Source organism: Myxine glutinosa, chromosome 12, assembly GCF_964187855.1.
Source record: "Myxine glutinosa chromosome 12, kmMyxGlut1.1, whole genome shotgun sequence".
In the NCBI taxonomy this organism is placed as follows: domain Eukaryota; kingdom Metazoa; phylum Chordata; class Myxini; order Myxiniformes; family Myxinidae; genus Myxine; species Myxine glutinosa.
Window position 1 is genome coordinate 57045105 of NC_136272.1, and position 26953 is coordinate 57072057.

Below are 26953 nucleotides of genomic sequence, written 5' to 3' on the forward strand. Positions count from 1 at the left end.
ATCGTTCTCGTGATTTCCTCATTGACTAAGCATGGTATGAATAGAACCGCTCTAATCGGGGTCCAATATTTAACGGTAAAACTGCACGGACCACGTGGTACTCAATCCGCTCGGTGTACCCAAATCACACGTGGTTCGTGCGAGGCTTGCTTCCCCGCTTCCGTGGCGGCGCAGGGATTTAGGTACGAGCGAGACTTGGTCCCGAAACCCTACCTTGCGTTTGTCCGGAAGAGGCGTTTCAAGTCTCTCGGTTCCGCCAAGCCCAGAAAGAACAAGGGGATTAATCCCCCCTTGGTAAAGGGAAGAAGGGCGGCGGAGAACCGTAACAATTTATTATCGTAAATCTATTAAAGTATTATAGAAATTATAGTAAATCTATTAAAGTATTAAATATATCATAGTAAATCTATTAAAGTAGTAAATATATTATAGTAAATCTATTGAAGTATTAAATATATTATCGTAAATCTATTACAGTATTATATATTGTTGCGGATATGAGGACTGTATTTTTTTTTGATTGTGTGCTTTATTATTATTATTATTGTTATTCTGCGCCCCCTGCCTCCGGAGCTGTGTAAAGGTCAAAGGGCGTCCCATAATTAGTCCACAAGCATACACGTCAGCCAATCATAGAATACCCCTGTTCAATAGTTATATCTTATTCTGTGTTTTAGGGTAAGGCTGTGTCTCCCATTAATTGAAATACTCCATTGCACCAGTGAAAGAGATAGATTCCCTTCATTCCCATTCCCAAAACCTCCATTCCCCCTTTTCGTCGATTGGCAATTACCTCCCCTCCAATAACCGCCATTGACCACGAGGCAGGGTCGGAGAAGAAAGGCGTGTCTCCACCTCGTCATAGAGGGGAGGAGTGAGCCAGCCCCACTCGACCAACCATGAGCCAGGGGTTTGGCTAGGGAGGGCGGAGGAAGAGCTATCGGGGAGGTTCGCAAAGGTTGAGGGGCGGGGCCTATATAACCCACGGCAGGGCGTTTCCCAAGGCAGATGAGCTTTTACAGGCAGACGAGAGGGAGTCCAAGCCGTTGAGACGAGAGGAGGTCCAAGGCAGATGAGCTGAGAAGAGAGAGGGTCCAAGAAAGAGCTGAGTTGTGAGGTCCAACAAGCAGAGATCATTCAAGGAAGCACCAAGCCTGCTATTCGTCACCTTGCTCGCGAGCGGCAGCGTCTACAGCAGCAGCAGCAACAACGCTCGCCAACCGCTTAGGGACCTGGACGGCAGTTCGGAGCAGGGCCGCGAAGGAACGGCGGCTGCCCAACGTGCGGATCGTGCTGCCGGACCCAGTGGACTTTCCTCTCCTTCCAGCCAATTCCTGTCATCATTCCCCGTGTGAGTCGTCTTCGTTTGTTCTGTCCTGGGTAGGTAATTAAGTCTGTATAAGCTAAAGATTGCACTGTGTCACCTGCGTCTTATGTGTTGTAAATAAACGTGACTGCTTTCTTTTTGCTTGTGTGTATAATAAATCCTGTTATTCCTCCGTACTCTGTTTTCTTCTCTCTTCCTCTTTACATTCGGTCGCTTTAGAGGTTTCCCGATTGAATACCTGTGGCGCGATTGGTCAACGTTGGGGGAGTCGGGCTAATCGGGGATCCTGTAACGGTCGCGGTTGACCATCCGCTCGGCCCAAAGTAACATCTTGTCCGCGACCCGTAACAATATATTATAGTAAATCTATTAAAGTGTTAAATATATCATCATAAATCTATTAAAGTTTTTTTTTGTGTATACAAGATTGAGGCTCGTGTAAGAGCTACTAGCATCAATCACAAAAAAAAACAAAAAAAAAACGGACACACAAAACACAATAAAGGGAGCGGGATACTAGATGGGGAGAGAGAGGGAAACACACAAGTACAACAGCAGAGAACAGGGACATTGGGAGAACCGTGGGAGGGAGAGGGCTTGGGGGGAGGCGGCATGGAAAGGGGGTGGGAGGGTGGGGGGGGGGAGGCGGCATGGAAAGGGGGTGGGAGGGTGGGGGGGGGGGGGAGGTATAAAACACATGGACACTATTTTCTAGTTATTGCAACATCACATACAACCCGGGAAAGTCTCATACCAGAGTCTGTAGAGTAAACTCGGAAACTTTTGTCCCAGAAGCCTGAAGCAAGTATGTAGCGGTTATCAGCTGTCACCACGAAACAGTGTGCATTGATCTGGATACTCTGATCCACCAAGTCAGTGATTTGACGCCTATGCAGTCCTGTATTTGAAGCTACCCAGGGTTTCATACAGGGATGGATTGGGTGAAAGAAAGGAAAACAGATGGCAAGGAAATAACAAGATTGTACAATGTTTGGATTATGGTATTAATACATGATTGGATGAAGTAGTGGGGCAGATAAATGATATTCCTGCAGGGAATTGTTACAATCATGATCCAAGCATGAAACATGGCAGAGAATCACCAACAAGATAAAATGAAGACGTTAAACTTTCAACATTGATTCTGTTTCATGAACAACAAAGCTATCCTCGATTTAAAAAATCCACAAATAGTTATAAAATCGATATTTAAGGAAAAAGACTCGGTGTGTGATATTATGATCACTCACAACAAAAGTGTCATCAATTTTCAGCTGGGATTAAACTTATCAGCAACAGAGGCTTACTTATTAATTGAGGCATTGAATTGAGGAATTGAGGCAACATTGCTGCACAAACCTATCAATGGGTCCATCTCAATAGGCAAGTGATGAGACTGTTCTATGGAATATCCTGGGGCTCCCCGGAGACCTGTGGGTAAACACAAATGAGAGGGAGAAATGGAGGTGTAAATAGAGCTTCAAAATACTATTAATAAAAGGAGAAGCATCTATCTGTGTGGTTTTTTATTTTTTTTAGCAAACCATAACTCGAGTTTGAAGCATCTGATGTCTCTCTTCTACCTATCTCTCTTATGACTCTCACGTTATCTCATGTCACCTTTCTTTTTTCACGAGCAAATATTCCCCAGCACTTTGCTGATGGGCATACTAAGGAGGGGTGGTGGGGGGAAGAAAGAGGGATGTGGGAGGGAGATAGGAGCTTAAGACAGGAAGAGAGAGACAGAGAGACAGAGAGAGAGAGAGAGAGAGAGGAGGGGTGGGGAATCGAGAAGATGGGAGGGGAGAGTGGAGAGGGGGAAAAGGAGGGAGAGAGGAACGAGGAAGGAGGGGAGTGAGGAGGGGTAGAGAGAGGAGGGGAGTGAGGAGGGGAAAAAGAGGAGGGGTGGGGAAGCGAGAAGAGGGGAGTGGAGAGGGGAAAAAGGAGGAGGGAGCTAAGAAGGAGGGGGATGAGGAGGGGGAGAGAGAGGAGGGTAGTGTGGAAGGGGCAATAGAGGAGGGTTGGGGAGGGGAGATTGCGGATTGGGCGAGAAAGGAGGAAGAGGAGGGTTGGGGAGGGGAGATTGCGGATTGGGCGAGAAAGGAGGAAGTGGAGAGTGAGGAGGGGAGAGAGAGGAGGGAGGGGGAGGAATGAAGAGGGTGGGGTAGGGAGAAGGGGTGGAAACTAGGAAGGGGAGGGGGGAGGGAGGGCGAAGAATAGGGGGAGAGTGAAAGCAAAGGTACCCGACATTGCTGGGCAATGCTGGGGCCCTCCGCGCACCACACTGTCCCTCCTCCCACTGCTTTCCCTGCCTCCTCCCACCCAATCTCCTTGATATCTTTCTTCATCCAATCAATGTCAAATCCACGAATGTGGGGGCATTATTTCAATGGAAAAAGGGGGGATAGGTTCCTGACGGTTCCCGATTCATTAAAAAGGCTGGGAATGTCAACACCGCAAAAGTCTGGCATTGTTACAATGTATTGTTGTGGTTTTGAGAACCCTCTCTTGTGTAAATAAATTCAACATCATTAAAGGTTAACGGTAGCACCCCTAGTTAGTCCACAAGCAACACATAGGCCACCATAGGATTCCAGTTATTTCATTAGTATGTGTTTTAGATAAGGCCGTGTTTCCAATAGTTGAATCTGCGTTGTGTCAATCAAATAAGAAGTAGGCCCCATTCCATTCAGTTTGCAACCTCCCTCTACAAGCGACGCCATTACGTGCCCTCCAGTCTGCCCTATGGCTCTCCCAATTTGTTACGCGCCTTTGTTAGCAACGTTCGCTGCCTTGAGCTGGAGCTCGCTCAAACGCCACCATAAGCCACGCGGCAAGGCCTGGAAAAAGGGGGGCGGAACGCCAAGAAGAAGGTGTGGCCACGTCATCCAGCCGTCAAAGGCGGAGCCGGTAAGCCCTCACCAGCCAACCAGGGCTGAAGTGACATCGCCGACAGGCGTGGTTTTGGGCTTGCTGAGTGATCGCTTGGGTGAGTTATATAAGCGCGAACGCAAAGCCCTTTTACAGGACTTACGTGGAGAAGGATTGGTGCGCATTACAGAAGACTGCGCGGGGGACTTGCCAGCGAGCACATTTACCAAGAGACTCATACGCCGACATTTGTTAAAGAGGACGTGTTGGAAGGGTGGCTTGGAGAAGGACTGAGAAGAAGAAGGGCGCGCTTGTTAAAGAGGACATTGGGGAGAGAGAGGGCGTTTGGCACAAGTGTGCACATATTACATACGCAGGACACCAGCTTCCTCCCTGCTATATAATTGTCCGGTCGCGTTCAACACCACGTGGAGCTGCCTGCCGGGTTTCGCCCGCTGGACCAGAGCCTGGACCGGAGCCTGGACCCCATCGCCGGACCCTCTACCTGTTCCATCAACCATCTACAATCCCCGTGTGAGTGTGTATGTGTGTCCTGGGTGTAGTGAAATTATACCAAAGTTGAACCCAGGAGAGTTACTCGCTTCAGCCACTGAAGGGCGTCTATAAAACCTGGGACGTCCGCGACGCTGAGCCACTCCCGAGACATTTACTTTACATGTAGTCTTGAATGGTACGTATATGCTAGACTCGCACATATATACTAGACTCGCTTGCTTTGACTATTATTATCGGTCCTCTCTGTATGATACCAAGATCCTGATATCTATTGCATGATTGTATTTTTACAGGATAATGCCAAAGATCTAATTGAGATTAAACCTACCGATGGGACAAAGTTGTGGATCTGGTTGATTTTCACAACACTTAATCTCAATTAGATCTACGGAAATGGCGGGACACAAGATGATCAATGTACCGACACTCGGCTCCGACCCACAAGCTGAGGATTCGGGTTCGGTGTTCGCTCACTGGCTCAAAACGCTGGAGAACCAGTTCGGCGCCCAGGATGCCGTACCCACCGCTGAAACGAAGCTGTCTGTGCTACAGACCAAAGTCGACCACAACGTTTACAGGAGCATCGTTCGATGTACGACGTACGATGCCGCCGTGGCAGAACTATAGCGCCTTTACATTAAGAAACGGAGCGTGGTGTACAACAGGCATCTGCTCGCCACGCGACGTCAACAGCCAACCGAGTCGATCGACCGCTTCGCTCAGGAGCTGCGGCACCTCCTCGCGGACAGTACTCAAGAGGTACGACACACGAGCAAGTCCAAGACAATCTTGTCCGAGACGCTTTCGTCTCTGGAATCAGCTCTACAGATCTGAGACTCAGGCTCTTGGAGACAGCTGACCTGACGTTCGCGGAGGCCCTACGGTTGGCCAACGTTTACACTGAGGCCCGGAAACAATCCACAGCTTATGACCACACACGGATCGTCGCAGGGAATTCTCAACTCGCGCGACCGGAGAGGGCTACCGCCGAGGATACGGGTGCGGGCTCGGCTGTGGCCGAGCCCCTGGCCGCTCCCGAGGTGGACTCGGATTCCGGCCTAGCAGCAGCTACAGCAGCCAGGCCCAGGCCTGACCGGAACGCGACGTGTTACTTCTGTGGCAACCGACAGCATCCCAGGTCAGCGTGTCCGGCTCGGGAAGCCATATGCCATTTGTGTTCTACAAAAGGACACTTTGCTAAAGTCTGCAAGAAGGCCGCGCGGGGCACACGAGCACGCACGACCTTGAATGGGCTTATCACCGAGCCAGCGGACCGAGCACAGAGCGGGGCGCCTCACCCGGCCTTGATGAGCTGTCCTCCTCCCGGGCCCCTGGCTGCATGCATGTCCTTGGTGAAATACATCGGGCCGCCACAACAAATGGCGCGAACGCGACCGGCCGCGGAGTGAGCGACCTTGACTGGCGTTCGAACGCCTTCCTCAAACAAACAAAAAGTTCCGGCTTTGAAAGCTCTTCCTGTTGTGCATGCGCATGCGCCATCTGACGGCAGTGAAAGTACAATTGACTGCGATCTTTCGCACGTGACACGAGCACCCTCTGACGGCAGCTCGTACGAACTACACGCTCTTGATCGAGCACATGTTGACTGCAATCTTTTGTACGTGACACGAGCGCCATCTGACGGCGGCTCGTACGAACTACACGCTCTTGGATCGGCACGACCAACTATGCGTTTGGCATGGGGGCCCTCCGGAGGCTCCTCAAACGACCGGAAAACTGCAGCCGGTGTGGGATCCACGCGTGAGGCGCGATCTTCTCGCTCGGACGGCGCAATACCTGCCGGATCTTTTGGCCTTGATCAGGCCATTATCCCGCTCTTGGTCGAAGGCATTTTTGCACGGGCCCTAGTTGACACAGGATCTACAGATAGTTTCATCGATCAGCGGCTGGTGCGTCAACATGGTTGGCCGGTCATCGGGACTACACGACGGATCTTCATGGCCTCCCAGGGACTTCGGCTCAGCACGAAGGGGGAATGTCGATTGAAACTTGTGATAAAGGGACGCATGTTTTCCGATGTACATCTCATGGTCTTGCCTGCCTTATGTGCTGACATCCTGTTAGGACACGATTTCCTTAAGCGACATGGACGTTTGGAAATTGAATTCGGTGGGACGGCCACGCTTGCTGTGTGTGCACTCGCGAAAATGGAAATTTAGCCTCTTTCACTGTTCCCCAACCTGACCACTGACTGCGCTCCTGTAGCGGTAAAATCGCGGCGCTACTCACGAGCGGACGCGCAATTCATTGCGGAAGAAACGGCCCAACTCTTAAAGGACGGTGTTATCGAACCTAGCCGGTCGCCGTGGCGGGCCCAGGTCTTAGTGGTGCAAAGTGAGGCCCATTGCCGGCGCATGGTAATCGACTACTCACAGACGGTTAATCGCTTTACACAGCTGGACGCCTACCCCTTACCGGGGATGGACGTGCTAGTACGACTGGTGGCCCAGTACTCCGTCTACAGCACTCTCGATCTGCGTAGTGCGTATCATCAGATCCCCATCTCTAGGGCTGATCGCATCTACACCGCCTTTGAATCGGGTCAAAGGTTATACCAGTTCACCCGATTGCCTTTTGGGGTAACGAACGGGGTCGCCTGTTTTCAGAGGGCTATGGACGACCTCGTTACTAAGGAGAACTTGACAGATGTCTGTCTATCTGGACAATCTTACGGTTTGTGGGTATGACCAGGAGCATCACGATGCTAATCTGAAGCGCTTCCTCGAGGTCGCGCATAGGTATCGCCTAACCATGAATGAGGCTAAGTGTCGTTACTCTCAACGCACGATATATCTTCTGGGGTACACCGTGACCCATGCCTCTGTCTCTCCGGATAAGGAGCGTCTGCGACCTTTGCTCGATATGGCCCCGCCCGGCGATCGAGCTTCGCTGAAGCGTGCTCTCGGGCTGTTCGCCCACTATTCGAAGTGGGTGCAAAATTTCTCCGCGAAGCTCCGCCCCCTCGTGGCCTGCGACACGTTCCCCATGAGCCCGGCGGCCTTGGCGGCCTTTGGGGGCCTTAAAGCCGACATCGCTGGCGCCGCTGTGGCGACAATCGACGAGAGTGAATCTTTCGTCGTAGAAAGTGATGCCTCGGATCATGCGATAGCGGCGACTCTCTCCCAAGGGGGGCGCCCTGTGGCTTTCTTTTCGCGGACTCTCACCTCCGCTGAGCGGAGGCATTCGTCTGTCGAAAAGGAAGCGTACGCGATCGTCGAGTCGATTCGGCGATGGCGACCGTACTTACTCGGGCGATGCTTCCAAATCATCACGGACCAACAAAGCGTTGCGTTCATGTACGACACCTTACATGCTCAACGTATTAAGAATGAGAAAATCACTCGCTGGCGTATCGAACTCGCCGACTTCTGCTACACCATCAAATACCGCCCGGGGAAGGATAACCTGGTCGCCGACGCCTTATCGAGGCCGGCTAAGTGCGCGGCGATCGTAACTTTGGAGGGGCTGCGCACTTTGCACAACACTATGTGTCATCCAGGGGTGACGCGTTTCGCTCATTTTGTGCGTAGTGGTAATCTGCCGTACTCGATTGAGGACATCCGCCGGATCTGCTGTGACTGCGCTATATGTGCGGAACTCAAACCACGTTTTTACAACCCTCCCATGGGGACGCTGGTTAGGGCTACTAGACCGTGGGAGAGATTGGCAATGGATTTCAAAGGACCGCTGCCGGTGTCGAGCAACTCTCGTTATCTGTTCACTATCGTTGATGAGTATTCGCGATTCCCCTTTGCTTACACGTGCGGGGATATGACGGCTGCCACGGTCATACGGTGCCTGCAGAATTTGTTTTCTATGTTTGGGTATCCGGCCTACGTACATACCGATCGGGGTGCGGTGTTCCTGTCGCAGGAGGTGAGAGGTTATTTGCTCCAAAATAATGTTGTTTCGAGTTACACCACACCGGACAGACCCCAGGCGAATGGGCAGATCGAACGCTTCAATGGGATTATATGGAGGGTCGTCACGCTAAGCCTCCGGACCCTCGGCCGGGGTCTCGATAAATGGGCTTGGTCGCTACCTGCGGCTCTGAACTCGATCCGCGCTCTCCTATGTACGGCCACCAACCAGACTCCTCACGAAAGACTGTTCCACCACCCTAGAAGCTCGGGTAGTATCCGATCTTTACCCAGCTGGCTCGCTGAGCCGGGGCCGGCTTATCTCAAACGAGCGGTGCGCACGAGCAAGTACGACCCCTTTGTGGATAAGGTGCAGGTACTCCAGGCTAATCCCGAGCATGCTCGCGTGCTGACGGCAGATGGACGCGAGTCCACTGTCTCCGTACGCCATCTCGCCCCTTGTGGGGTCATCGACCCTTATAGGGATATCGACGAACCGATCTACGAGTCTATGGACTCTACTGGAGCTTCCTCTATGGAACCTTTGCCATCACCTCTGTCGTCACCTACACCCCTGCCTGAAGGCTCTGAGGTGCCCCCTCCTTCACCTGCCTCCAGCAGCTACTCCGACGTGGACTCCGGGCTTGGGGACGCCGTACCCGGTAGTTTCCGGATGCGGGCTGGCAGGGTAGTTCGCCACCCCGACCGCTAAAGGTGGACCGACTGACATGGAATGACGTACCCCAATCAATTAATGCTGACGCACGCTTGCGATCTGCCTAGCGGCAGTATAGTTCTAACGGCGGGGAGAATGTAGTGAAATTATACCAAAGTTGAACCCAGGAGAGTTACTCGCTTCAGCCACTGAAGGGCGTCTATAAAACCTGGGACGTCCGCGATGCTGAGCCACTCCCGAGACATTTACTTTACATGTAGTCTTGAATGGTACGTATATGCTAGACTCGCACATATATACTAGACTCGCTTGCTTTGACTATTATTATCGGTCCTCTCTGTATGATACCAAGATCCTGATATCTATTGCATGATTGTATTTTTACAGGATGATGCCAAAGATCTAATTGAGATTAAACCTACCTATGGGACAAAGTTGTGGATCTGGTTGATTTTCACAACACTGGGTATTAAGAATAAGACTGTTTTAAGACTGCCATGTGTTCTGCTTCTTCCTCTTCATATCCTGTACATTCTTTTGTTTCCTCTTCTTTCTGTACATGTGTAATAAATTGCCTTGTTCTTTCTTGGTTTCCTCTTATCCGATCGCATCCGTCTTTTCTCTCATTGGGTAAACGTGGCACGATCGCAACCGCCATAATCGGGTTTAGTCTTTGTTAATAGCTCGGATCGCGGATTGCTTTCCGCTCGGCATTTTCCATCATATCCGTGGTTCGAGCGGGAGTTATTCCCTCGTTTCCGGCCGGCGTTAGTTAGTAGGTAGTAGTGAACCCCTAGGCCTAACAAACCCTACCGAACGCCGCGCCGGGAAGGACGGTATAACGTCCAGGACTAGGGTCGGCCAGATAAAAGGACAAGGGGATTAACCCCCCCCCCCCCTTGATAAGGGGAGAGCCGACGACCGAGATCCGTAACAATTGGTGTCAGGAGTGGGATTTGGAACCCGAACCAAATTTTTTATCATCTGAACAAATTTGGTCAAAATTAAGAGCGGCCGAAATTTTATTACATCCAAATTACATCGTGCCATGGATAGCCAAGGCGATCGGATGCCGGGGGGGGGGGGGGAAATAGAAGAAGAGTTAGAGGCAACCCAGGACCCCCGGGAAGAAGGGAGACAATTGGGAGAGATGGAGGAGGAAAGTAATGAAGGTGCGGCAGTGGGGGTTGCAGGCGGACAAAATGGCGGCGCCTCGCACATGCTCGCGGCAGCCGAGCCCGAGTACATGCGGGTCTTTATGATCCAGATGATGGCAAAGTTGGATGCCGAAAGTGATAAATCCACCCGGGAGCGAAGAGAAATGGGTGGCCAGATGAAAGACGGGTTAAACAATTTGAGAAATGATATGGGAAGCCAAATTGGGGGATTGAGGAAAGAGATGGGAGAAATGAGGGCAGATAGTGAGGGAATGGAAAATAGAATGGGGGAGCAATTGGGAAGTCAAATTGGGGGGTTAGAAAGTAAATTGGGAGGATTCGAAAACAAATTAGGGGGCCAGTTGGAGGACGCAAATGGCCAAGCCCGAGAAATTAACGAGGGGTTGGCGAGGGAGAAATCCAGGTATGAGATAAAACAGATGGGGAAAGACAGAGACAACAGATCGAGCGGAAAGGTTGCAGGGGTACGCGACGAGGTAGCGCGGCTTGAGGAGCGCGGGTTAAGCGAGCTGGAGCAAAGCACGGCTGGGTGGACCGGGGTAGAAATCGCGACCCGGGGTATGGGGAAGCCGACGACCGCAGAATTAGAAAATTTGATTTTATTAGCGCCAGCGGTCGTCGAGCTTGATAAAGAAAAATAATTAATTCAAATTGAAAAAGAAATAACCGAAAGTGGGATTGGAGAGACGGCAGGCATAGAGGCATTATCGGAGATGGGGATGGAATGCGCACAAAGTCCGTGTTCACATCATGATGTCGTGCTGCCCAATTCCAATAAAGATTTGCATGTGCGTGTGGAGAAGAGGATCCCGAAGGTAAGCCGGGCTGTATATAGCACGAAAGGATTTTTCACGCGCTTGGGATCCCGGCGTAACCCGGGCGTTTGTGGAAGGTCCGTGGTGCGCTGTACGAAAGAGAATGGCGTGCGTGTGAGGAAAAAGTGTGCGCCGAGGAGTGAGTGTGTTACAGAGTATGGGGGTGAGAGTGACACAGAGGGTGAGATGGATGGAGAGAGTGTGCGAGGTTGCACACCTGGGATGGTTGAGGAGCGTGTGTGGGAATGCACACCGGAGCGCGTGATTGGGTGTGCGACAGGAGATTGCACACCCGTGGGTAGGTGTGAGCTGAGTGGGTGGATGCAAGAGTGCACACCCACGAGTGTTACGGAGCACGTAACGGGGGAGGGAGCACGTAACGGGGGAGAGTTCATGGGAGGAGTGCATGGAAGAAAGGTGTGTAACGGAGTGTGCGAGTAGAATGAGTGCGCAACAATGTGTGCGAGAGTGTGTAGTAACGGAGTGTATGGGATTTGTGAGTATGGGAAGAGTCGCGTGTGGATGTGAAAATGCGATTCGAGCATCGACGCTGACCGGGGCAGCGGTTAGGCTGACGGGTAGCCGACGCGAGCTCTCGGGGCGTGGTGCTCTTTGTGTGCTGCGGGGGCCGGCGGGGATCGTTGCCGCGATGCTTTTGCAAGGAGCGCCGTGCACGATTCGGGCCGGGTTCCACCCTGTTTGGTCGGTGCCGCGTCGTAGCGGCGAGCGGCACGATTCCGGGGGAGAAAGGCCAGGTCGGACCTTCGCCCCCTAGCGGGGGCGGTGCTCCGACCGGGCGAGGTTGGGTCATCGGGCCGGAGACCGAAAGGTACTGCGCCGGGATGGACCTTGGAACCTCGGCCCGAGTATGCCTCCTCCCCAGAATCGTAACTGCCGGACGGACCCAACCTACAGTAGACCGAACCACCCGTATTCATTGCTCGGTTTTTCAAAGCCGAGCTGTGAGAATGTATTTCCGCACCGAGAGGCTCGTAGTGAGCGGACTGTTAGCGGTAGTGATGGATCGTATTTTTACCATTCACATTACTACTTTTTGGGGGCAAAGGAGCTATAGGTTTATGGGGTTTGGCGGCGAGAGCTAGCCAGGATGGGCTAGGATAAATGTATAGGGACCTAGAAATGACTTTAGGAGACTTGAGAGTTAAGTAGTGACATTGTACAGGTAGTGGGGACGTATAGTAGAGTAAAAAAAACCAAAAAAAAAACCACCTTTAGAGGCCATTTTTCCCCGCAAGCGGGGGTTGGCCTTTTTCGGGGACCGTGGTTGTTGTTGTTTTTGGGTCCCCTTTTTGAAGCAATGTTTTACGGCCGGATGCCCTTCCTGCCGCCAACCCTTTTTGTCGCCTTTTTACGACAAACAGGGAATTACCAGTGAACTGGTACTCAATTTGCCGACCTCGGAAGGATGACAGGCTGAGTCAACCCCCCTGGCGTTAATTCAGCCATCGACCGGGATTCGAACCCAGGATCCTAGGATCCTAAGCTGGCACCCTAGCCGCTAGCCCAACACCAGGGTATTGGGTGATAATAGAGTAGTTGGGTGATAATCGAGTAGTTGGGTGATAATAGAGTAGTTGGGTGATAATAGAGTAGTTGGGTGATAATGACGGGGGATGTGCGTAGTATAAAGGGGTGACGGGGAAAGCACAAGGATTAGAGGGGTAGTAGTTAGTCAGATGATGCAGTGTGTTTGTGGTCTAGTTTAAATGAGGAATTGAATGAGAGTGTTGCTGGTGAGCATGTTGAAATGAGGAATTGAGCGTGGGAAAATTTGAGTGCATGAGGCAATGGTTTGGAGAAGTGATGTATTGTGAGGGTATTGAGGATGTGTGTCATTGTGTATGAATGAGATTCCTGGTAGTGCTGGTGAGCAAATGAGGAATTGAGAGGCAATGCTCGAGAAGGATGTGTGTGTGTGTAAAAGTGTATGAATGGAGTATTGAGGATGTGTGTCATTGTGTGTTGAGTGAATGACTTGCATAGGATGCAAGTGGAGATTTGGGGTGTATGGAAACAGGTGTGTGGAATAAATGGTGTGGAGTGAGTATTGTGGGATGAGTGGAGTGGAGTGCATGGTGCGAAGGAGTGGATGGGGGAAGGATGGACCCCTTCACGAATACCCGGGGAGGGTAGTTTAAAAGAGTAGGTAGAGGGAGTAGGTAAATTGGGTTGGATATTGACATCTGTGGTGCGGATAGTAGCAGAGTACTGCTTGGATGGGTGCATAAGTGTATGGAATGGCTGGGCGTGTGAGCCTGTTAGTGCGTATGGTTGTTTGAGCACTCCGCCGCTGGTAGTCTGTTGGCCAGGTGAGGCTGCAGGTAGGCTCTGGGAGCCAGGTTAGAGTTCAGTGGGGCCCAAGGATCCAAGGGAAGGACCCGGGTTGCCCGATGCCAAGGAGGGCAGTAGTGGGGTGAGAGAGCCAGGAGGGCCTTCCCCAAGGTAGGTTAGGGTGAAGGAGCTAGGCAAGCTCGGGTGGCGACGTTCAGTGGCGGAGATGCGCAGGTAAGTAGGACCAGCTAGGGGAGCCACACGACCCAGCCCGGAAATTGTGCGAGGGCACAGCGTAGAAAAATCGGGGGAGTGAGACCCCAAATTGGAGAGCACCACAGTATGTGCAATGGGAATTGGTTTCTAGAACCACATAGTGTAAAGTGGCCAATGGATTGGCAGGGCAAGACCCCAGGTAGAGTACAGAGTTAATGTCATTTAAAAGTATAGCTAGGATGAAAGTCTCTTCGCACCATCCGCATCCACCCACCAAGGTGATATAATTCCACACCATGTTTTGCAGATGATTTGGGAATGAAAGACGCATCTTGACGTGGGGGAGACATTGTGTTGATATTCCATCTCTTCCTCCTTAGGAGGGATTGATGACGAATTTGGATTAGGGGATGGGAAAGACAAAACGTAGCGACGAATTTGTAAATTGTGTAAATACGGGGTAGGGGCAAGGGTAGAGTAGGTGACATGGGGGGTGACGAACGCTAGGGACGAGCTTTCTCGGCTCACTCTCCCGCGCCCTTCATCTCGCATTACCTTGTTTTGATGTGTACCCTTGCGCCCTTGCCCAGCTAATCTGCCTTGTCTTCCTTCCCCACTGATGGACCAAGTTCTTTTGTGTCCGAGGGGAGTGTGCAGGTGCCCTGGATTGTGCGCCCGCACCCTTGCTGCCTCCTGCCTGCACTGATGCACCATATGGACCACACGTTCTGTGGCCTGGCACCACTTATGGACCACACGTTCTGTGGCCTGGCCCCTCTGCTGGGACCGACCATTGTTGCCAGCGGTATCTGGCTTGCGGACCACTGTTTTAAGTGGCATCTATGCACAGCAGTGGACCACCTGAGTGGCCCTGCTGGCCACAAATAAAAAAAGCGGACGCGGTGTGTGCCCTTTTTATTAATTGAAACAACATCAAGCAAGAAGATCAAGCCAAGATGCATCGGCCCAGCAGAGAAGCAAGAAGACATCATTCATCATTTTATTATTTTTGAAATGTTTGGTGCATTTTCATGATGGTGCTTTTTGGAACATTTTTTATTATGGTGCATATTGGTACATATGGGTATGGTGTATCGGTGCAGTGCATGGCAATGCAATTTCCTCTTATCAAAACATCTTCTCTTTTTCCCACAAAAGACAGGTCCTGGGTTCTAGTTTTGTAAATAATCAAATTATTAGTGTCTTGTAAATAATGCTCCCCACCAGCTCTATGTGTAGTTTGAGAATAATTCCGTAATTCAGTTAATTGTGGGCGTGAGTCAGTTAGATAGGACGCAACGCAGCAGGGGGGACATATTTAGTGTTAAAACTGTCGCACTCAGGGTAGTAGGTTAAAAGTAGAGGGTAACCACACCGAAGTGTCACATTAATTAAAAAGATAGCCCTTTTGTTTCGGCTCGGGCAGAGCCTGGAAAAAGGGGGGGGGGTGCAGTGTTGCGGTTTTGAGAACCCTCACTTGTGTAAATAAATTCAACATCATTAAAGGTTAAAGGTAGCACCCCTAGTTAGTCCACAAGCAACACGTAGGCCACCATTGGATTCCAGTTATTTCATTAGTATGTGTTTTAGATAAGGCCGTGTTTCCAATAGTTGAATCTGCGTTGTGTCAATCAAATAAGAAGTAGGCCCCATTCAGTTCAGTTTGCAACCTCCCTCTCCAAGCGACGCCATTACGCGCCCTCCAGTCTGCCCTTTGGCTCTCCCAATTTGTTACGCGCCTTTGTTAGCAGCGTTCGCTGCCTTGAGCTGGAGCTCGCTCAAACGCTGCCATAAGCCACGCGGCAAGCCCGGAAAAAGGGGGGCGGAATGCCAAGAAGAAGGTGTGGCCACGTCATCCAGCCGTCAAAGGCGGAGCCGGTAAGCCCTCACCAGCCAACCAGGGCTGAAGTGACATCGCCGACAGGCGTGGTTTTGGGCTTGCTGAGTGATGGCTTGGGTGAGTTATATGAGCGCGAACGCAAAGCCCTTTTCCAGGACTTACGCGGAGAAGGATTGGTGCGCATTACAGAAGACTGCGTGGGGGACTTGCCAGCGAGCACATTTACCAAGAGACTCATGCGCCGGCGTTTGTTAAAGAGGACGTGTTGGAAGGGTGGCTTGGAGAAGGACTGAGAAGAAGAAGAGCGCGCTTGTTAAAGAGGACATTGGGGAGAGAGAGGGCGTTTGGCACAAGTGTGCACATATTACATACGCAGGACACCAGCTTCCCCCCCGCTATATAATTGTCCGGTCGCGTTCAACTACACGCGGAGCTGCCTGCCGGGTTTCGCCCGCTGGACCAGAACCTGGACTAGAGCCGACCGGAGCCTGGACCCCATCGCCGGACCCTCTACCTGTTCCATCAACCATCTGCAATCCCCGTGTGAGTGTGTATGTCTGTCCTGGGTATTAAGAATAAGACTGTTTTACGACTGCCCTGTGTTCTGCTTCTTCCTCTTCCTATCCTGTACATTCTTTTGTTTCCTTTTCTTTCTGTACATGAGTAATAAATTGCCTTGTTCTTTCTTGTTTTCCTTTTATCCGATCGCATCCGTCTTTTCTCTCATTGGGTAAATGTAGCACGATCGCAACCGTCATAATCGGGTTTAGTCTTTGTTAATAGCTCGGATCGCGGATTGCTATCCGCTCGACATTTTCCATCAGATCCGTGGTTCGAGCGGGAGTTATTCCCTCGTTTCCGGCCGGCGTTAGTAATTAGGTAGTAGTGAACCCCTAGGCCTAACAAACCCTACCTAACGCCGCGCCGGGAAGGACGGTATAACGTCCAGGACTCGGGTCGGCCAGATAAAAGGACAAGGGAATTAACCCCCCCTTGATAAGGGGAGAGCCGACGACCGAGATCTGTAACAGTATAAAAGGGGGTTAGGTTCCAAGTGGTTCCTGATTCACAGGGGAGAATTTTAAAAGTTTGAAATGTTTTCGACCTGTATTAATGCACGTGATTACAATTTCATGAAAATGTTTACAAATAAAAAATGACAATACCAGGTACTGTTTCAATTAATTGAAGGAATAGACTTACACAGTTTATAAAAGTGATAAACAAACAATACTGTAAAACTTTAAAAAATGCAACAACAGCAGCATGCACATACCGTTTCAAAATTTTCTTTCACAAACACTTAGTTGGCTTAACGGTTAGGGTGCCAGCTTGGGATCCTAGGATCCTGGGTTCGAATCCCGGTCGATCGCTGAATTAACGCCAGGGGGGGTTGACTCAGCCTGTCATCCTACCGAGGTCGGCAAATTGAGTACCAGTTCACTGGTAATTCCCTGTGTGTCGCAAGAGGCGACTAACAGGGTTGGCGGCAGGTAGTGCATCCGGCCATAAAACATTGCTTCAAAAAGGGGACCACGGTGCCCAAAAAAGGCCAACCCCTGCTCTGTGGGGAAAAATGGTCTCGAAAGGTGGTTCCTTCTTGTTCTCCTCCTTTTCCCTTTACAAGGGATGAGGTTTGATGGCATCAAGCTCTTGCCCTATCTTGACCACAATACTCCTCCACTCCCCTCTGTCCTCAGCCAAATCTCTCCACTCTCCAACCACCTCCACCTTACTGATATCCCCCCTTACACAATCCTCCCATCCCAACCTCAGTCTACCTCTTTTCCTCATACTTTGCTCCTTCAACCTATCAGCTCGCTTTGCTATTCTCGATTCCCCCATGCACACCAAGTGTCCAGCCAATCTCCGCCGGCATTTCACCAATCTCCCCGTCAAGCTCATCGGCACACCAATCTCCTCCCTCAGTTCATCGATTCTCCTTCTATCCACCCTCTTCACTCCCAGAATCCTCCTGACCCAGTTGTTGTCGCAAAACTGCAGCCTCTGTTGTTGTATTTCCGTCAGTGCCACCATCTCCAGACTGTAAAGGTAGACATGACATGGCATAACACATGACATCAGAACCTTCGCTTTCAATCTCCTTGATAGCTTTCTGTCTGCCATTACACCCTTCATCCATCTCCACACATTCACACCCACCTGAATCCTCATCCGCACCTCTGCCTCTAACTTACCATCCCCGGTCACTGTTCCACCCAGATACTCAAATCTGTTTCGTTGTCTGATCTCCTTCCCCTCTAACCTGAAATTCATTTCTTTCCTCTGCATATCCTCTGCTAATCTGTCTTTCCTCTGCTAATCCATACTCATTCTTCAACCCATATTTCTCAAATGCCTTCTTCCACTCTCCCAGTACTTCCTGCATCTCCTGCCCACTTTCCACCACAACAACCACATCGTCCGCATACAATATCCTCCACAGAATATCTTTTATGTTTACCTTCCTGCTTATCAGCTCCTTCACCATGATAAACATGAGTGGGCTGAGAGTGCTTACTGCCTCAAACGGATGTTCACATTGAACTCATCTGACACCCCAGGACCAACCAAAACTCTCTCCTTCATTCCCTTGTACATCCATTTCACGAACCTAACTTCTGCCTACAGTACTCCCATCCATCGCAGTGTTGCCATCACCATCTCTCTTTGGAGTATGTCGTAGGTTTTCTCCAGATCCACAAATCCCAATGCCCTTTCACCTTGCACCTCCAATCTCTTCTCCACCAGCTGTCTCAGCGCAGACATCCCATCTGGCATTCCCCTACCCATTCTAAATCCCTGCTGCTCTTCTCCCATCTCCTTCTCCACACTCTTCCTTTATCCTCCCATCCAGGACCCCCTCCAACACCTTAATGACATGATTAAGGAGTGTAATGCCCTTGTACTTTCCCAGATTTTGAACATCCACCTTCCCCTTCCATATCGGCACAATTAACCCTGTCCTCCACTCCTCCGGAATTGATCCATCGCTCATACATACGTTCAACAATCTCTTCGTCCACCTGACTCAAACTTATCCTGCTGCAATTATGATCCCTGTACACACCTCATCAATGTCTGACGCCCTACCCTTTTTCATCCTCTTCAATGTCGTCCACACTTTATCTTCCATAATCTCCACCAACTCCACTTTCCCCACCACATAACTTGGTAGCTCCAGCTCACTGTTGCTTCCTTCCTGGTTCGACAGCTGTTTGAAATATCCTTCCCACACCTTCAATACTGCGCCCCTCTGTGTCACTAGCCTCCCGCCTCCATCGTTAATCACCACCCCGCCCCTTCATGCCCTTGCTATCTTCATCCCTGTCACAAGCGAATTTGTAGATCATCTCCTTCCAATTTGTTGTACACCTCATCTTCCATATCATTCCTCACTTTATCCACATCTCTCCTTGCTGCTTTCTTCTTCTGCCCATACACGTGCAGCAACCCTGTATCCGGCTGCTTCTGTCTATCCTTGATCCCCTCTATCCTCTTCCAAACCCCCTTTTCTTCACCAACTGCCTTTGCTACTTCCTCCATCCACCATACCTGGTTTCCATCCCTTTACGATGCACCCTTTCCTGACGTCCTAACACACAATAATTCTGCAATTTCTCAAAATGCCTCTCTGTACTTCTTCTACTCCTTCTCCAAGCCTTCCACTTCTTCGCTAAGTTGATCATACCTGGCCCCTACCCTCTCCTTGTACTCTATGGTGACATTTCCCTTACACTTCCCCCACCAAATAACCTTCCAACCTGCTCTTAACCTCCATCTTTTATCATCCTCACCATAAACACCACAGGCTTGTGCAGGGTGGTAACATGCTCTCCAACCACTGCCTTGCAATCCTGAACCCTCCACAACTGTTGCTTCCCTACCACCACCAAATCTAGTTCTGTTCTGTGCTGTCCACTCCTACAGGTAATCTTGTGGCTTTCCCACTTTTGAAAGAATGAACCAGCTATGGCCATTCCATTCCTCACTACCAGCTCCACCAGCTCTCGACCTTCTCTATCCCTTGTTCTCCAACCAAATTTACCAACACGTTCCTCTTCACCCAGCTCCGCCACTGCGACATGTGCATTAAAGTCCCCCGCAAGGCACAGCATTACCTCCATCTCAACCATTCCCATCATCCTCTCCAGTATGTCCCTGAATTCCTGCTTCTCTGTCTCAGACCTTCTCGTTTGTGGCCCATATACTGACATAACACACATAATTTGCCTCTGTATTACCACCCATGCCATAACTATCCGTCCCTCCCACCTTTCCACTCTGACCACCTGCTTGCTGATCTCTTCCGATACTATTATTCCTAAGCCATCACTCCTTCCAACCTCACCCTTGTGCAACATCTTGTATCCTCATACCAACGTCCTCGCCCCCATTGATCCCACATCAAAACGACCAAGCCGTACCTAACTTCGAAACTGCTGCCCGCCGTGCAGAGCCATACAATCTTGATTAGTTTGGGACACTCAGGTCATCATTCAGCAATGCTACCATGGTTGACCCGATGGATCTCTGACCTTAGGTTATCATAATATTGTGCACACACACACACACACAGACATACACACACATATATACACACCACACCACACAACACAACACAACACAACACAACACAACACAACACAACACAACACAACACAAAACACACACACACACACACACACCCTTCAGACGAGATCAAACGTAACAGTAGGTTGGACCTTTCAGGCAGGCTGATTTATCCATTGCGCGTTCACGTCAATTTCTATTTTCTCGTCATTGTTACATTACATACAACAGAAGAAAGTCTTGTCCCAAAGTCTGCAGAATAAACTTTTGTCCCAGAAGCCTGAGGCAAACTTTATTATAGGGGTTCCTGGTGTAGTAGGATAATACAAAAATCTGTCAAACTTTATTATAGGGGTTCCTGGTGTGGTAGGATAATACAAAAATCTGTCAAACTTTATTATAGGGGTTCCTGGTGTAGTAGGATAATACAAAAATCTGTCAAACTTTATTATACGGGTTCCTGGTGTCGTAGGATAATACAAAAATCTGTCAAACTTTATTATAGGGGTTCCTGGTGTAGTAGGATAATACAAAAATCTGTCAAACTTTATGATAGGGGTTCCTGGTGTAGTAGGATAATACAAAAATCTGTCAAACTTTATTATACGGGTTCCTGGTATATACATATACCACCGTTTAGAGGCCATTTTTCCCCGCAAAGCGGGGGTTGGCCTTTTTTGGGGACCGTGGTTGTTGTTGTTTTTTGGTCCCCTTTTTGGAGCAATGTTTTGCGGCCGGATGCCCTTCCTGCCGCCAACCCTGTTTGTCGCCTTTTTACGACACACAGGGAATTACCAGTGAACTGGTACTCAATTTGCCGACCTCGGAAGGATGACAGGCTGAGTCAACCCCCCTGGCGTTAATTCAGCGATTGACCGGGATTCGAACTCAGGATCCTTGGAATCCTAAGCTGGCACCCTAGCCGCTAGCCCAACACCAGGCTCCTGGTGTCGTAGGATAATACAAAAATCTGTCAAACTTTATTATAGGGGTTCCTGGTGTAGTAGGATAATATAAAAATCTGTCAAACTTTATTATAGGGGTTCCTGGTGCAGTAGGATAATACAAAAATCTGTCAAACTTTATTATAGGGGTTCCTGGTGTAGTAGGATAATACAAAAATCTGTCAAACTTTATTATAGGGGTTCCTGGTGTAGTAGGATAATACAAAAATCTGTCAAACTTTACTATAGGGGTTCCTGGTGTAGTAGGATAATACAAAAATCTGTCAAACTTTATTATAGGGGTTCCTGGTGTAGTAGGATAATACAAAAATCTGTCAAACTTTATTATAGGGGTTCCTGGTGTAGTAGGATAATACAAAAATCTGTCAAACTTTATTATAGGGGTTCCTGGTGTAGTAGGATAATACAAAAATCTGTCAAACTTTATTGTAGGGGTTCCTGGTGTAGTCGGATAATACAAAAATCTGTCAAACTTTATTATAGGGGTTCCTGGTGTAGTAGGATAATACAAAAATCTGTCAAACTTTATTATAGGGGTTCCTGGTGTAGTAGGATAATACAAAAATCTGTCAAACTTTATTATAGGGGTTCCTGGTGTAGTAGGATAATACAAAAATCTGTCAAACTTTATTATAGGGGTTCCTGGTGTAGTAGGATAATACAAAAATCTGTCAAACTTTATTATAGGGGTTCCTGGTGTAGTAGGATAACACAAAAATCTATCAAACTTTATTATAGGGGTTCCTGGTGTAGTAGGATCATACAAAAATCTATCAAACTTTATTATAGGGATTCCTGGTGTAGTAGGATAATACAAAAATCTGTCAAACTTTATTGTAGGGGTTCCTGGTGTAGTCGGATAATACAAAAATCTGTCAAACTTTATTGTCGGGGTTCCTGGTGTAGTCGGATAATACAAAAATCTGTCAAACTTTATTGTCGGGGTTCCTGGTGTAGTCGGATAATACAAAAATCTGTCAAACTTTATTCTGAGTGGTGCATGCTGTCGTAGAATAATATAAATGGTAACGTTGGAAAGCTCATAATCAATTTACTTGGTTTAGAACCTAAAAATAAATTTTACTTGGAACAGAAATTTGTGTCCGTTTAATCACAGAAATTCCTGTTTTAAAAGCCCGTCTTTCCGGGTGGGAAGAGGAAGAAACAGGACCTGGAGCTTTAATGTAGCGGTTCCAATGGAATGACAGCATTAATCCTTTAGAATAAAGCATGGCGGAAATGGAAGGAGCACACAAAATTATATATGGTAATACTTCTCAAAGCAATAGAAAAATATATAATAGTGCACGGAAGGAGCACACAAACTACAACAACCAAGGCCACTACAACAGCACCAACAACCACGTGTTATAAAAGATCCTTTTTACCTCCGTCACCAAAGGTGGATGCAGGTTATGTTTTTACCCCCGTCTATTTGTTTGTGTTTGTTTGTGAACAGGATATCTCAAAAAGTTATGGACAGATTTGGACGAAGCTTGGTGGACAGGTTGAGTGTGTGACAAGGAAGAATCGATTCAATTTTGGTGAAGATCTGCATCGGATAATAAAAAAATTTACAAAGTGATTCTTCACCATTGAGTGATAGGGCCAAAAACTATACATTGCAGGATATCTCAAAAAGTTATGGACATATTAGGACGAAACCTGGTGGACAGGTCGTGTGTGTGACAAGGAAGAATCGATTCGATCTAGGTGAAGATATAAAAATATGTGTACCTGAGTGGTATGCCAACGTGAAAAACTCACCCAGAGTGTTGTGCCAGCGATTGACTGCAAAAAGGCGGCTGCACGTAACCGTAAGCACGGCTGGCATAGCGAGATGGGACAGAGTATTCGCCGCTACGTGTGTGACGGGGGAGTTTGAGGGAAATTTCAGCACCATGATGACATCCTGCTGCATTTGGTCCTTAAACATGAGGGGACTCTGTGGGAGGAAACACTTGGGAAAATCAAAAGTAAAAGGACAGTAAAAATAAAAGGGAAGAAGGAAAACCAAAAATAAAAAACAACCAAAAACAAAGTGGGGATGAAACGATAATTAGACAAATGATTATTACAGTAGCACATCATATAACGGCCAGATAGCTTGAAAAAAAAAAAGCATATAAATAAACAAATCAAAAATTTGCTTGAATGGCATGAAACATATATATATATATATATATATATAGCCTTTTACAAAGTGATCCCATTTGAACCCTCAACACATGATGCTGGAATCTTAGGTTCAAATCCCACAGATCAGGCCCATTTTCTACTTTGCGTTGCTGTTGTTTTGCTGGTGTTCTTGTTGGGAATCGATTTTTGAAATGTGCACCCATTGTTCCGACAACTGCCAGACCACACCCACATCTGTCGCTTCACTCTACCCTCCATAGCACAGAGACAAAATTATATGGCCGCCATCTTGATTTTCTGTTGGGCCTAACAATTGAGGGCTGTAGGCCTTTGCTGATAATTATACATTGCCTGGATTTGTTGCATCAGATTTCCATTAGCTTTGTTTGGGTCGAGTATATTGGGTCTCGTCCGTCCGTCCGCAACCATATCTCGGAGATGTATGGACCCATTTTGTTCATACTTGGCAAAAAGACAATACATGACGGTATACAGTACCTATCTATTCTCTCTTTCAAAAATTTCACCTTTTGTTACCTTATAGCCTGGAATTAAAATGCATTAAACAACCTTTTTCCACCTTTATTTACTCATCATAACCCACAACTTCCAAGTGAAAAACAAATTCTACAAATCTCAGAAAATTAATTGAAATACAAAACTAGAATTTGTTGGATGGATAAGTGTCCACCCCCCATGAGTTAATACTTGGTGGAAGCACCTTTGGCAGCAATTACAGCTGTGAGTCTGTTGGGGTAGGTCTCTACCAACTTTGCACACGTTGATTGGGAAATATTGCGGAGAAAGTGGATGAACAAATTGAGGGAGAAAGAAAGTAGCTGGACACGGACAAACAAGGGTTGCAGGTAATGATGGAGAATGCAATGGGTGGACGATATGGATACATAAGCAAAATTTTGGATAGGGTGGGAGTGATTCAACAGGTGTATAATCATGGTTTTGGATGTGGGTGAACAGCTGGCGTGAAGACCGGGAGGAATGAATGAGATTGAAGAGAGTGCGGAAGGTGGTTCCACAGGCGGAAAAGGATAGGAATAAATGAGTGGAGGTGAGCAGTGGTTCTAGATTTAGGCAGTTTCACTTGGAAAGGGAGTTGCTGATGGACCACGTGTGTCCTGCAGATACCTGGTGGGACAAAGAATGGGGAGGGCCAGAAAGGAGGTGGAGGAAGACAGAGGCCCTGTCAGCTGTCCGAATTGATAGGCCCACAGACTCAGCTTCATTGCGGAAGATTCCAATGATCTTCAAGCCTTGGTTTCCATGACATCAAGTTGTGCAAGATGTGAGGCAGGGAAGCCAACCCAGATAGAGAGCAGTACTCCATCAACCTGCGGATGAAAGCCTTGTAGGTGTATGTATAGGAGCTCAGGTGTGCCAAGGAACGACATTGCACAATGAAGGATGCCCTATCGGCACCTGGCTTTGGAGACCAACTTTGAAATGTGGCTTGCCCAAGAGAGGTCATGGCTGAGAGTGAGACCCAAGAGTTTGAGAGACAGAACTTCTTGGAGAGGATTATTCAGAAAGTAGATGGGAGGATTTTCGGTGCAGTCCTGAGAGAGAGACACATAGAGAGACACAGAGAGACAGGGAGAGAGAGAGCGTTCTCAGGATTGAAAGACATGTTCCGAGTGTTTGACCAGATTGTGATTTTGTCAAGGTCTGAGGAGAGGGAAGAGGCTACTTCCTATCTCTCAGAAGGATGAGGGATGTCACAGCAGAGAGTGGAATCATCAGCAAAGAGATGAAGAGGATTTTCCAAAGAGTCAGTGAGATCATTGATGAAGAATAGGAATAAGATGGAGCCATGTACCCTGGTAGTCTAGCCTTGACAGGGAGATGAGATGAAAGGATTCCTTTTAGAGCCACACATCTATGAGATTGGAGGAAGTGAGTGATCCAAAAGTGGCGTTGGCCTTGGATTCCATAGGCAGACAGTTATGTGAGCAATGCGGGGTGCCAGACTATCGAAAGCTCGAGATATGCCTTCTGTAGAGATGGCCCTGATCTCATGACTGATATTGAGGGCCTCCATCCATTGTTGGAAGAGTAGAAGCAGCATGTCAAAGGTAGAGTGACCAGGTCTGAATCTGAATTGATGATCTGAGATGAGGCTGTTGGGGAAAAGGAATGATTTTATGTCAACTGTGATGATGGATTCCATGACGTTGCTGATGATTGGAAGTAAGCTAATTGGCCTGGAGCTAAGGGGATCCGTTTTTGCACCTTTTATGTAACCCAGTGATGTTGGACAATTTCCAAACAGATGGAAAATGACCTGTGGTAAGTGACAGGGTGAAAAGGGCAGAGAGAGGAAGTGCAAGAGCAGCAGAGCAGGTTTTAAGGACAATTGAGCTGATGCCGTCCAGTCCAGTTGCAGAGTCAGAGCCGAGGGTTGCCAGAAACTTTTTTTACCTACTCAGGTGCAAAACCCACAGAATTCAGGAGCAGTTGGGGGACGACAGGGAAGAGTGGGTACAGAGAGAGAGGGGGGTCAGGGACACAGGGTTTTGAAGCAAACACAGAATTGAGGCAATCGGCCTTCTCACACGCAGAGTCGGCTATGGTGCCATTTGAAGTGATGGAAGGGCGAGAAGCGGAGCATACACTAAAGACCGACTAGACAAGGCGCTACCAGGTTTTAGAGGAGGGAGACAAGTTTGAAAGTACATTCTTGAGATTGGACAGATATTGTTTTCTGGCTCTCCTGAGAGTAGACACACACTTGTTGTGGGCTTTGTGGAATGATCCGAGGTTGCCTTTGGTTGGATTTGCCTTCCAGGAGGACAATGCAAGTTGATTTAAAGCAACTGACACACCACAGGATTCAGTGTACCAAGAGCAGGAGGAAGGGTAAGATAACTGAAGACCAGATGGGATTAATCCGTGCAGAAGAGAAAGCAGTTTTCTATGGAAAAATTCCCAGACTGAATTAATATCAGGGGAAGTAGATATGGAAGACCAGTCCTGAAGTGTGATGGCTGCTTTCAGTCCCTGCCAGTTTGCTTAAGTGATATGCCAAACCCGCCAGTGCTGAGGCTGTTGTCTGAGAATGGCCAGAGAGATGTTGACCTTCACAAGCACATGATCAGCTGAGCCAATTGGGGCAGAGGACGAGCAAGATCCATTGGCGGGGAAGTTGGCCATCACCGTTAGATAGGTGATATCTGGTTGATCGGCAGAGGCAAAGATTGAGAGATCTGCCAGGTTAGAACAGGGGCCTGGTTATGTGAGATCCACACAGTTAGTGACGGTGGGAGAGGAGCTGCTTATAGGACGTAGGCATGTGGAAAGGAGCAAGGAGAGGGTGAGGAGATTCCAGGGGTGGGCGAAGCCAGAAGGGGCAGGGGCAAAGATGGGAGTGGAAGAAGAGGGTGGGAAGCTGAGGGGGTTGGGGGTGGGGGTTTTGAGGTCGATTGAGGTGGAAGTTGAGAGGGAGCAGGACGAGGGGGGAGCAGATGGAGGGGGGATGGTACTGACATGGAGGGGTTTGACACCATGAATGGACGTGAAGGGGAAATTATTGTCGAATGCACACAACCTTTGCAAAGTTGATGCTTCAGGATTCCCAGACAGGATAACCTATGACAGACTTCCTGGGTGGGGTGGTGCTGAGAATATGTTTGGTTAAAGGCATCAATGAA

The 26953-nt window shown here is 48.7% G+C and overlaps 1 protein-coding gene across 1 annotated transcript in view; it reads right to left on the minus strand.

Moving 5' to 3' along the window:
* Nucleotides 1-26953, minus strand: part of LOC137437425 (neurobeachin) — a 677671-nt gene that overhangs the window by 17889 nt on the left and 632829 nt on the right. Inside the window, exons 51-53 of the mRNA XM_078766839.1 lie at nt 22917-23094; nt 2687-2758; nt 2082-2237 (exon numbers count right to left, since the gene is read on the minus strand). Coding sequence (XP_078622965.1) covers nt 2082-2237; nt 2687-2758; nt 22917-23094 — 406 coding nt within the window. The remainder of the gene's footprint in view (nt 1-2081; nt 2238-2686; nt 2759-22916; nt 23095-26953) is intronic.